The 12735-nt window shown below is 40.8% G+C and overlaps 1 protein-coding gene and 1 long non-coding RNA gene across 7 annotated transcripts in view; one reads left to right on the top strand and one right to left on the bottom strand.

The window, feature by feature from the left end:
- The window catches only part of LOC145505542 (uncharacterized), a 62437-nt gene extending 61703 nt beyond the window's left edge, over nucleotides 1-734 (top strand). Inside the window, exon 3 of the long non-coding RNA XR_014053098.1 lies at nucleotides 544-734. This is a non-coding gene — a long non-coding RNA (uncharacterized LOC145505542). The remainder of the gene's footprint in view (nucleotides 1-543) is intronic.
- CD84 (CD84 molecule) overlaps nucleotides 1-12402 on the bottom strand; it is a 41547-nt gene extending 29145 nt beyond the window's left edge. For all 6 annotated transcript variants that reach the window (XM_081487949.1, XM_081487951.1, XM_081487952.1 and 3 more), the window contains exon 1: nucleotides 12304-12402. In XM_081487949.1, the coding sequence (XP_081344075.1) occupies nucleotides 12304-12385 (82 nt within the window). In that variant the 5' untranslated portion in view covers nucleotides 12386-12402. The remainder of the gene's footprint in view (nucleotides 1-12303) is intronic.
- Between the last annotated feature and the right edge of the window lie 333 nt (nucleotides 12403-12735).

Genomic DNA, 12735 nt, shown 5'->3' with positions numbered 1-12735 from the left:
AGGGGTGATAATGGGAATGGAAAGGAAGGGATGAATTTGAGAGATAGCACAAAGAAAGGCAAGGAATAAAGAGGCAAGTCATAAAATTCAACAGTATATTTGGTGTCTACTTCAAGAGAGTGGAAAACTAATAGCTACTGGAATTTGATTAAGTTTATGCTTGAAAGAAATCAAAAGGAGAAGACAAGTTTAGTTTCAGAAACACTGAATGTGAGATGATGGTTCACCACTAAATAAGACGTTAGAAGGAAGGAAGATAAGAAAAGTTAATGGATTCAAAGTATTGTTTAGGGGCTGTGGCAGAATCTGCTGGTTGTTTTCCAATATTTATTTTCTTCTTCATTCTTAGTAACAGAATCCCTAATTTTTAGCAAGGTGTATGGTCACCCAGAATAAAGATTACATCACCCAGCCTTCTGCAATCTCAGTTTGGTCATGTGACTAAGTTCAGGTCCATGGGACAAAAATGCAAGTATTGTAGTGGCTTTTATGTCGTTAAGAAGAGGGCGGTTGCTTTCTTCATCTCTTCCTTGCTTCTTATAGGCTGGAATGCCATGACAGTGGATCTTGGACATTTTGGATCAAGAAGAGGAAGCCAAGTACTGAGAATCATGGAACAGGAAGACTCAAAAAATGTGGATCCCTGATGACCTTGTGAACTATTCTACCAACTGAAATGCCAACTCCATTCATTTTACACTAACAAGAAATAAATTTCTTTCTTCTTTAAGGAATTCTTTTTTTTGAGTCTCTGCCACTTGCCATCAAACTGAAATCCAAGTGGTTTAGGAATCATCTATGGAGAGGAGGTGATTGAAGGAGAGGGTCACTCAGGAAGAATAGGCTGAAGTCCAAGGCTGAACCTTGTGATAAGTGCTTACAGTTATAGAAGAGGCACTATCAAAAGAAACTGAATAGATCAAGTGATACAGTGGCAAGAGAGGCACCAATAGTGGACAAAATCATGAAACTCAGGAGGAGAAAGAATCTCAAGAAGGTAACTGTCACTGACGTCTCATGATCCAGAGTCTTCAAGTGAGTTGAAGACTGAAAATGACCCCTAGATTTGTCCATTAGGAGGTTATTGATGGCCTTTGAGAATGTAGTTCAAGTTAGGATGATTCAAATGAAGGCCAGTGTGTAGAGGATTGAGGATAGAAAAGGTGGTGAAAAAGTGGAGAAGCTTCATAGTGAAAGAAAGATTATAAAATAGAACAAATAGCTAGCTAAAGGGCCAAACAAAACTAATTTATTTGATTTTGCTTTAAAATAGAAAGTATTGATGGGGGAAGTGTGGTATGGAGGAAAAGAAGATAGAGATTTCCCTGATCATACCTACTCTAGAATAGATGCCCCTACTCATGGAGATCTTTGTTTCTCTCTCATAGTACTTGCCACACTGGGTGGTAGTCATGAACCCACCTGTCTGTTTCTGGACACTGAGTCACTTGAATCCAGGAATCTTGTCTTCAAATCCCAAGCACCAAGCACAGTGAAGTATACACAGGACACTAAGGCTTGTGTGGAACAAAAATTGGAAAGAAAATGGTGTGCAGAGAAAGGTATATGTTTTCAGTCAGAGAAGGGTCATGCCTTCATCTGAAGTGGAAGGAAAAAAGGAAAGGATAAGTACAAGGATATTGATATTTTGAGGTCTTGTTGGGAGTAAGGATAGAAGAAAATTTGCTTGGAAAGATGGAAGAAACACATGGTTTGAGTCAGATGGGCCTTTGTTCAATTCCTGACAGTTACTGAGGTCCTTATCTTACTTAGCTACAAGATAAGATATAATGATGCTTACCTCATGAAATTGTTGTGAGGGCACATGAAGTGAAGTGAAGTGAAGTCGCTCAGTCGTGTCTGACTCTTTGCGACCCCGTGGACTGTAGCCTACCAGGCTCCTCCATCCATGGGATTTTCCAGGCAAGAGTACTGGAGTGGGCTGCCATTTCCTTCTCCAGGGCATCTTCCCAACCCAGGGATTGAACCTGGGTCTTCTTCATTGCAGACAGACATTTTGCTTAATATGTAGTGGACACTTTGGAGCAGAGAAGATAAAATGGTAGATAGTCATGCCTGATGGCCTTCATACCTTCAGTAATGTAGGAAGCAAGAGGAGGCAGGAGAGGGGCTACTTAAGAAGTATAAAGTTAGGGGCACAGGTCTTGAATCTAGATGTATTTGAACCTAGATATGTTATTTGGGGAAAGTAATTGAAATTCTCTGATTCTTAGGTTCCTTACCTAAAGGTAATTATTAAATGCAATTATGAAGAAAGAACAGTTAGCACAAATTCCTGGCACAAAAAAAAATGGTAGTTGCTATAATTATTTTGATTAATGTAAAATTTTTGAGGAAATGCTGCTCTAGGGAACACCACCAGGGAATTAACAGGTTGACTGAGGCAATGAAGGGACTGGTGAGCAGGCTTGGGGCCCAATGAAAAAGAGATGACCCACATTTATAATATCTCCTAATGAGTGTGAAGAAAGCAAAGAACTAAAGAGCTTCTTGATGAAAGTGAAAGAGGAGAGTGAAGAATTTGGCTTAAAACTCAACATTCAAAAAACTAAGATCATTGCATCCGGTCCCATCACTTCATGGCAAATAGATGGGGAAACAATGGAAACAGTGAGATACTTTATTTTCTTGGGCTCCAAAATCACTGCAGATAGTGACTGCAGCCGTAAAATTAAAAGATGCTTGCTCCTTGAAAGAAAAGCTATGATCAACCTAGACAGCATATTAAAAAACAGAGACATTACTTTGCCAACTAAGGTCCGTATAAGTCAAAGTTAATGTATGTGATGTGAGAGCTGGACTATAAAGAAAGCTGACTGCCAAAGAATTGATGCTTTTGAACTGTGGTGCTGGAGAAGACTCTTGAGAGTCCCTTGGACTGCAAGGAAATCCAACCAGTCAGTCCTAAAGGAAATCAGTCCTGAATATTCATTGGAAGAACTGATGCTGGAGCTGAAACTCCAATACTTTGGCCACCTGATGTAAACTGACTCATTGGAAAAGACTCTGATGCTGGGAAAGATTGAAGGCAGGAGGAGAAGGGGACGACAGAAGATAAGATGGTTGGGTGGCATCACTGACTCGATGGACATGAGTCTGAACAAGCTCCAGGAGTTGGTGGCGGACAGGGAAGCCTGGTGTGCTGCAGTCTGTGGGGTCACAAAGAGTCAGACACGACTGAGCGACTGAACTGAATGAGTGTGGTTTCCTGATTCCCATAGCCAGACCGTGACAGGATAGGGTGGGAGAAAGACAATACTTCTAGAAGAGAAGCAAAGGCAAGAAAAGGATGGAACTCTGTGATGTGGGCTTAGATGGAAAAACAGGTTCCCCATGACCTCGATGTGGCTATGGTGAAGAGGTAACTGGAGGGTCAGGATGACACCAGCTCGAACAGAGAACACCATGGACAGGCTATTCACTGGAGCTGGATTTCCCCTCCTGGAAGGGAAGCTGGGCATCTTTCTCGGCCTTATATATCTTTTGTGTTTTAGATGATAACTCTTGTTTCCCTGGATGAACCCATGTGAATGAGTGAACTTTACAAATGTACATTTCATGATAAAGTAGCTGCCAAAAATCACTGATTGAAAGAAGGAAATATAGAGTATGAGAATAAGAAGTGTGTTTGGAAAAAATAAACAATCAGAAACCTCATCTGGGTTAGAAATATTGATGGGGTAGGAGGATGTTAACTGGCTAGAGGGAAATTCTTCAGACCTGAGTAAGGGAAATTTACTGAGAAGTGTTGGGTGAAACCCAGAGAGATTACAAAATAACAAGTATTGATGGCAACAGAGAGGGCATTCAGACCTAAACTTCATAGTTCTCCTTAGAGTCTATTAAAAATGAAGACAGTGTATATTTGGGGTTTCAAGGGACTCCCTAGTCTCCTAGAACCTATCTGTTCTGACCCCTCTCTTCCCACTTGATCACATATCCTTCTCTCCCCTGCCCTCTCCAACCACCCTGACTTTCTCATTCTTCAAACTGGCTAAGAACACCTTAGGACCTTTTTTATTAAATACTTGCTGTCCTCCTTTTTTACAACATTCTTTTCAGCACTCCTTCACTGTGAAACTCTGTTCCAATGTCACATCTTCAGAGAGAGCTTCACCATGTTAAGTAGCAGTCTCTTTCCCATCACTCCCTTATCTTATTTATTTTTCTTCACAGCAGTTATGACTACTAAAGCATTGCATATGCATATTTATTTATTGTCTTCCCCATCTTGCACCCCCATGCGACTATAATTGCCATGCAGTCTTTTTCTGTTTTGGTCACTAGTATTTCCCTTACAATTAGTGGATGATTATTAAATATTTGTTAAAAGAATAAATACTTTTTTGGCAACTTACCCACTTTCCCTTTTTCTAGCAATAAAAAGCAAGGTAGAAAACTCGGAGTAAGAGAAACAGTGAGGGCAAGAAATAACTCTACAGGTCTCCTGCCCTTGGTAAGGAATTGAAGGTTCAGAGTGTAAACTGATTAATAAGAAAGAGCAGTTGGCTAACAGCAAATTCTTTCCACTCCAATATTCTCATATTGTTAACAGAAATGTGCATATGTTCACAGGCTAGGGATTCATAGCATGGTTAGTAAAAGATCAAGAAATAAGTTTGAGCCAAGGTTCTATTGCCAATTAGCTAAATGACCACGACTAAGCCAATTAGCTGCTAAACCACAGGATTCTTTTGGTAAATGAAATAAAATTTCTCTACTACTTTTGAGGAAGTATGAAAATTAGATGACATGACACTGCTCTCAGGTACATACAGAAACAGAGAAGAAACTAGAGACCCCAAAGGGAGAGTTGCCATGAGGGGCACCTTCTTTCTGCCCCTGTGTCAGGCACCATGACTTAGTGATGAAAACCCAGACTGCCTGAGCTTGAATCCTGCTCCTGCCAGGTTCTAGCCATGAGACCTTGGGAAAGTTAACCTCTCTGTGCCTCGGTTTTATCAGCTTCTAAATGGACCATCAGCAGACAAATGGATAAGAAAGCTGTGGTACATATACACAATGGAATATTACTCAACCATTAAAAAGAATGCATTTGAATCAGTTCTAATGAGGTGGATGAAACTGGAGCCTATTATACAGAGTGAAGTAATCCAGAAAGATAAACATTAATACCGTATGCTAACGCATATATATGGAATTTAGAAAGATGGTTACAATAACCCTATATGCGAGACAACAAAAGAGACACAGATGTATAGAACAGTCTGTTGGACTCTGTGGAAGGAGAGGGTGGGATGATTTGAGAGAATAGCATTGAAACATGTATATTATCATATGCGAAACAGACCGCCAGTCCAGGTTCATTGTATGAGACAGGGTGCTCAGGGTTGGTGCAATGGGATGACCCAGAGGGATGGGATGGGGAGGGATGTAGGAGGGGAGTTCAGGACAGGGAACACATGTACACCCGTGGCTGATTCATGTCAATGTATGGCAAAACCACTACAATATTGTAAAGTAAGTAGCCTCCAATTAAAATAAAAAAAAAAAAGAAAGAAATAGACTAACCGGAGCGTTTCATAAAAGTGTTATAATAAATGAGTTAATATTTGTAAACCTATTAGAAAAGTACTTGGCATATACTAGGCACCATAAGTGCTCGTTATGTAAGATAAGAAAACATGTTACAGAGATTAAAATAATACTCCCAGACAACTCTTATGGAAAAAAGGAGAACTGGAGTATTATGGAGATGTTACAAAAGGCCAGCATGAATGTTTTCATGGGAATGGAAATAAGGAAGGGCATATTGTTGCTTAACAGCTACCTGAACCCCCTTGCTTCTTTAGAACACTTCCCCATGGACAGAGGAGCCTGATGGGCTGCTGTCCATGGGGTCTCACAGAGTCAGACACGACTGAAGTGACTTAGCATCCATGCATGCATTGGAGAAAGAAATAGCAACCCACTCCAGTATTCTTGCCTGGAGAATCCCAGGGACAGAGGAGCCTGGTGGGCTGCCGTCTATGGGGTGGCACAGAGTCGGACACGACTGAAGCGACTTAGCAGCAGCAGCAAATCAGCATTTCTTGATATTTCTTCAGCCATAGCTTACTTTCCCCTTGTCTCCTCCCATCCACTGCTTCCCTGAGTACTGCAGGTCTGGAAGAATTACCAGGTAGCAGCACCCAAAGAAAGATGGTTGTAACTGGTTACTCTGAGTGAAGGGAAAGAAGGACAGAGAGGAAGCAAAGGGTTAGTTTTGTGCCATTCTCCATGAGACTGGAAACTCCTTGGTTATGAGGGTTTTGAAACAAGGAACCTACCACACCCATACAATAGTATACTATTTTCTGCTGGATTTTTTTTTCTTTACTTTATATAATCTTTATTGAGATTTGGGTTGACATGAATCCTCTTCTGTAAAATAAACACACACACACACACACACACACACACACACACACACACACATACAGATTCTCAAAGATGAGATCCTGCCACTCATCATTTTATCATTATTCAGCACTCTATGGACATGAATCTGAGCAAACTCTGGGAGACAGTGAAGGACAGGGAAGCCTGGCATGCGGCAGTCCATGGGATCACAGAGTTGGACACAACTTAGTGATTGAACAATAACAACAGCACTCTAAGCATATAATAAAAAATTGAGTATAATGAAGGAAACGGTGTAGTGGGTATGTACCTCCACTAACATCAGTCACCCAGTTGACTGCTCAGACCTCTTTCTTTTCTAGCTTCCACATAGCTGAGTCTGCTGCTGCTGCTGCTAAGTCGCTTCAGTCGTGTCCAACTCTGTGCAACCCCATAGATGGCAGCCCACCAGGCTCCACTGTCCCTGGGATTCTTCAGGCAAGAACACTGGAGTGGGTTGCGATTTCCTTCTCTAGCTGAGTCTAGTTACCCCAAATTTAAGGATTCATCCTTCTCTTAAGTTCAAGAGAACAAAAGTCTGATTTAGGAATTATTTGAGTAGCCCAAGTGACCTAGCATTGACTTTGGGCTCCTGTTGTGGAAGCACTCTGGCTGCTCTGGGGTCACACAGTGATCTCCAGGGCTGTTCTGGCATATTGGGTTGATGAGAGGGGTCACTACCCCTTCTACTGGAGTATCATGTTGTTATAAGGATGTAGCCTCAAGCATCTCTTTGAGACTGGATTTTAAAGCTAATGTCCTGATACCTACTTTTCCCCATACATAATATATTCTTCCATTTCTATAATTGGGCTTTTGTTTTTAAGCCCTTCTGGAAGGTCTATGGCAGTAGTCTGCTCAAATCTTTTTCTAGAACAGAGGCTTTTTCTTTATCTTGAAAATGAAAGTGAAAGTCACTCAGTTGTGTCTGACTCTTCGCAACCCCATGGACTATAGAGTCCATGGAATTCTCCAGGCCAGAATACTGGAATGGGTAGCCTTTCCCTTCTCCAGGGGATCTTCTCAACCCAGGGATCAAACCCAGGTCTCCCGCATTGCAGACAGATTCTTTACCAGCTGAGCCACCAAGGGAAGCCCAAGAATACTGAAGTGGGTAGCCTATCCCTTCTCCAGTGGATCTTCCCGACTCAGGAATTGAACTGGGGTCTCCTGCATTGCAGGTGGATTCTTTACCAACTGAGCTATGAGGGAAGCTGAAAGCCCCTCTCTAATAGGACTTTGGACTAATGGCAAATTGACACTTGCCAGGACTCTTCTCCAGGTGTGAAATCTTGTCTCCAACCTCCTAGGATGATGGTTGGGGCCTACTTATCCATAAACAGATATCTACAGGGGCCCACTCACCTTTCCTGGATTTATTTATTGTTTCATCCTTTTTTCCCCCCTATTTTTTGTGTCAGCTGCTGGAATGCCTCATGACTGTGCTCTACATTCAGCAGAACATTGAGATCTTGTTGATACTGGATCTTTGTTTGTTTTGAAAAAGCAAATTCAAATCATTCTATAACCATGCTCATGTCTTGATATAGTCATTTCTTTGGATATTCTGCCTTGCTGGCCTGCCTAAACTTCTGTTATTGGCAAAGGCCTGCCCACCAGCCTCCAGCCTCCTCTGTAGGTGGGTACAGAGATAGGTGCAGTCTCTGCTGAATAATAGCCACTCTTGATAAATCCCAAAGCGTGATAACCATCAGTCTCAGGGATAATAGACTATTCTACTTCATCATCAAAGTGGTGAAGGCAGCACTGACTCAGTGGTTAAGTCTATAGACAGGAGTTCAAATCCTACTTCCTCCACTTTTTGGGTAAATGACCTCTATTTTCTTCTGTAATATTAATAGTACCCATTTCAAAGGGTGTTATGAGGAGTAGACAAAATAACGTATGCAAACTACTTAGAGTAATGACAGATATGTAGTGACTGCTCCATAAGTGGTTAATTATTACTATCATTGATAAGAGAGGAGAAGGCAGCAAGGGGAGGGGTTGAAGAAAGAGAAGCAAGATAGGTACGGAGAATAGGAAGAATTAAAGGAGTGTGAGAGATAATACAAAGGAAGTGAGCATGGAGCAAAAGCAGTGAGCTCTTGTTTTTTACCCCAAATGACTGGCGGCTAGTAGAATACTTGGAAGGACAGTCAGAATCACAGTATTCACAGGTCATGATGAGGAAGCTGAGATCACAAACATAAGACTGTGAGTCTTGGCTCGTCAAGAAAACTTTTCCAACATGGAATGGTCATGAGCTTGCACAGTCAGACTTCTCTTATTTCAGTGCTTTCCAGGGAAAAGGGGGATTTCTAATTATCTTTTCCCATTGCATCTCAGCTGCTTAAATTGCTCAGAATTCATTCCAGGGAAGTAAGTACATTCAGTGTTGACATCTAAGCTCAATGCTAAATATCAGGGACCATCTTTTTCAGGAATAGCAGCAAGAAGGATTTGGGGTACATTTTTGCACTCAGGAAATGTTGGTAGAATAATCTTTAAGATGCAAACATATCTATTCAACAAAGGCAAATGGTACATGAAAGTATTTCTGCTTTTACTGTTATAAAAACAAACTCCCACCTCTCATTAATGGGCCCTTGACAAAGGGAATATTTCATCCCTGCTTTTCTCTTTGGAAACTTCAAAAGCCCACACCTAAGTTCAAATTCCTACCATCTGCTCACGTTCCTTGGATCATCCTAAACAGAGGAATCTTGGCCAGGATCTCTGTGTAAGAAAGCCCTGGCCCTTTTCTAATACCATATGAAAAGCAGGTGTGAAAAACAACAGCATTAGCTAGTATTTGGTAAGCACCTACTATATTCAGATACTGTGCCAACTGTTGTACATGGGTTATCATTTTGATTCTCAAAACAATCTTATTGTACTAAGAGTTCTCCCATTTTGAAGTCTAAGTAACAGTGTTGGGTTGGCTGAACCCAACCCAGCCCAGGATGGATTGCCCCCAAATATGTCACAATGACATATGATTTTTCCTTCTTTTTGGCTGCACCATTTGTGGGAATCTCAGTTCTCAGGCCAGGGATTGAACTTAGGCCATGGCAGTGAAAGCCCAGCATCATAACCACCTGGCCACCAGGAAACTCTCCATATTGATTATTTGGAATCAAAGTTGATTGAGAAGAAGCCAATGCAAGAGGAAAACTCTGATTCTTCTCTGTTCCCCTGAAAGCAGAAAATAAACCTTACAGCATCTGGAGGTATAAGGACATCTTTATCAACAAAGACAGAGAATTTGGGGGCAAGAAGCTTATACAAACAAACCTTGTTATTTTAATCTACCACTTCAAGCCCCAAGTCTGTTTACATTCTTCACTAACTGAGCACCAAAAGCCTGAGCTTCTTTGTCCTGTTGATTCATCACAAATTTATTGTTTCTTTGTTTGGGCCACTTCTTAGGTTCCATTTCTATGAGACCTCTGTGTGCACAAATTAAAATTTGTTTCTCAGTCTCACAAACTTAGAGAATGAACTTATGGTTGCCAGGAGGGAAGGATGGGGGGATGGGATAGTTAGGGAGTTTGGGATGGACATGTACACACTACTGTATTTAAAATGCTGCTGCTAAGTCATGTCAGTCGTGTCCGACTCTGTGCGACCCATAGGCAGCAGCCCACCAGGCTCCCCTGTCCCTGGGATTCTCCAGGCAAGAATACTGGAGTGGGTTGCCATTTCCTTCTCCTGTATTTAAAATGGATAACCAACAAAGACCTACTGTATAGCACAGGGATGTTATATGGTAGCCTGGATGGGAAAGGAGTTTGGAGGAGAATGGATACATGTATACATATGGCTGGGTCTCTTTGCTGTTCACCTGCAACTATCACAACATTGTTAATTGGCTCTGTGTGTGTGTGTGTGTGTGTGTGCGTGCGTGTGTGCGCGCGCGCGCACTCATGCTCAGTCATGTCTGACTCTTTGCGACCCATGGACTGCAGCCTGCCAGGCTCCTCTGTCCACAGAATTTTCCAGGCAAGAAAGGGTTGCCATTTCCTACTCCAGGGGATCTTTCCATTCAGAGATCAAAACAGTGTCTCTGGTGAAGCCTGCATTGTCAGGCTGACTCTTTTACCACTGAGCCTCCAGGGAAGACCCTAATCAGCTATACTCCAATATAAAATAAAAAGTTGAAAAATTTTTTTAAAAATTTGTTTCTTTTCTCCTGCAATCTATCCTGTGTCAGTTTTTAAACATTTATTTATTTTTTCAGTGAAGGATAATTGCTTTACAGAATTTTGTTGTTATGTCAGTTTTATTATTAGTCCAGCCACAGAACTCAAGAGGAGGAAGAGGGAAATATTCCCCTTTCTGACAACAAGTGGATTTTATATAACTTTCCCAAAGTTCTAAAGCTAATGGATGAATGACTCATTGCTAGCTGATTCAATAACTTTGATTTCCATTTCAGTAGATGAGGCAAGTGTATCTTAGAGCGTCCTTTCATGTAGGGTACACTAGCCCTTTGAAGAGCATCAAGAACTTGGAAACTTAATGAGTGAAAAGGTCAGAAAAGTGTGGAGCAGAAAGAACTATAGCCCGGGGATTAACAGAACAAATGTCCATTTTCAGCTCTACCAATTTCAGGCTGTGAAATATTAGGTGAATTGTTTAACTCAAGTCTTAGATTCTACTTTTTTTTTTTTTTTGCATAATGAAATTAAGAACATCTATCTTGCTTATTTCAATGATCTTAGTATGTATCACATAAGAGTGTGTACATAAAAATTGTGAATGCTTTGCCAGTTAAGTGGTGTCAAATGCCTCTCTGTCCAGCCCTTCTTTGAAAGACTGGGGACATCCCTAGATTTCCACTTAGGTTCTATCCAATATTTTTCTCCATCTACTTGGATTTTATGCTTGTCTGTCAGGTGACTAGCACAGGCTCTAAAAATTTGACCTTCCCAGTGGATACAATCTCAAGGAAGCTCACACTGAAGGAGCCATAGCTTTAAGTGGTCAAGGGAATCAGAGATACAAAAGTGCACCAATTCTACCTTTTCCAGAAATCCTAACCCACTAGATTCTCTGTGTTCTAACTCATGCCAGGAATTTGCTAGTGCATTTCCAAAGCTAATAAGAGACACTATAAGTATTTTTAGAAATGACGGTTTTTACATAAACAAGGCAATTGTTTGGATTCAGTGAGATAATATATACAATGACAAAACACTCCCAGAACTATGTTAATGCTACATAGTTTCCTTTGTACTAACAACAAGCAAAATTCACTTGATAATTATATTTTACTGTTAAGCCTTAAGTAACAAAAACAGGATTTTTAGTTCAACTTCTCCATTTCTTTTTTGAGAACTAATTTATTTGTAAAAGAGGGATAATACTCTCTTCTCCATTAATTTTAGAGTTTTTAGAGGACAGAAGCAGAGTAATAGCTCTGAACGTGCTTTGAAAATAAAGGGAATTTAAAGAGATGATGTTTTTACAATGACAATTGTAGTCATGCGCCACTCTAATTAAGAAAGTCATATCTCTGTTAAAATTTATATAATATATTCTAACACTGAAAAAAATTGCTTCTAAGTTTTTCAAAGTTTTGGACTATCTATTCCTTTGTTGGTTTTCTGGGTAGGTCTACCACAAGCTGACACTTCCGAGCAGAAGAGTTTTTCTCAGATGTTTAGAGGCTGAGTACAGATAAAATTCAGAATTATAAACTCTAAAGCTGAAAACCAATTAGGTTTGGATCTTAAGTCAATCAGGAGGATCCTTTTGGAGACCCAGGGTGTTTCTATTAAAGCAAGTCAAAAGGACATTTCAACAGCCTCCTTAAGGGCAATTTCCAAAACTTAATAGGAAATTAGGAGGGTATCAGCAAGGGTCACAACTCACAGGTTTGTAGGCAAAAGAGCAAGATCCATAGGTGGTGACGAGCCATCTTTTTCACTATAAACTTCTGCACACAGCATGGCATTCTTCCAGTGGAGAATCAGTTTCACTTCAGTTTGCCTTTATTTATAGCCATATCAAAGAAAAGGAAGTTGAGTTAACTGAGGAAGGACATACTAGTTTCTTCCTGTTGTATAAAGTGCCTAGCAACAAATATTTACTGAATGCCTACTCTGTGCCAAACACTATACTGGCACAGGCAGTATAAAGAGCAACAAAGCAACTGATGTCTCTCCTTTCATGGAACTCCTTGTTGTGGAGATCAACATCAACAGGCAGTGTAGTGTGATATGTATTTCAAAAGAGAAAATAAGGGGAACTAGGAGGGCAGCGGGGCCATCTAATCCAGGCTAGGACAGTGTCGGGGAGGCTTCC

The sequence above is a fragment of the Giraffa tippelskirchi genome, chromosome 5 (assembly GCF_054371585.1).
Source record: "Giraffa tippelskirchi isolate mGirTip1 chromosome 5, T2T-mGirTip1v1.2.pri, whole genome shotgun sequence".
Lineage (NCBI taxonomy): Eukaryota > Metazoa > Chordata > Mammalia > Artiodactyla > Giraffidae > Giraffa > Giraffa tippelskirchi.
The sequence above is the reverse complement of the archived record's forward strand: the minus strand, read 5'-3'. Positions and strand labels throughout refer to the sequence as shown.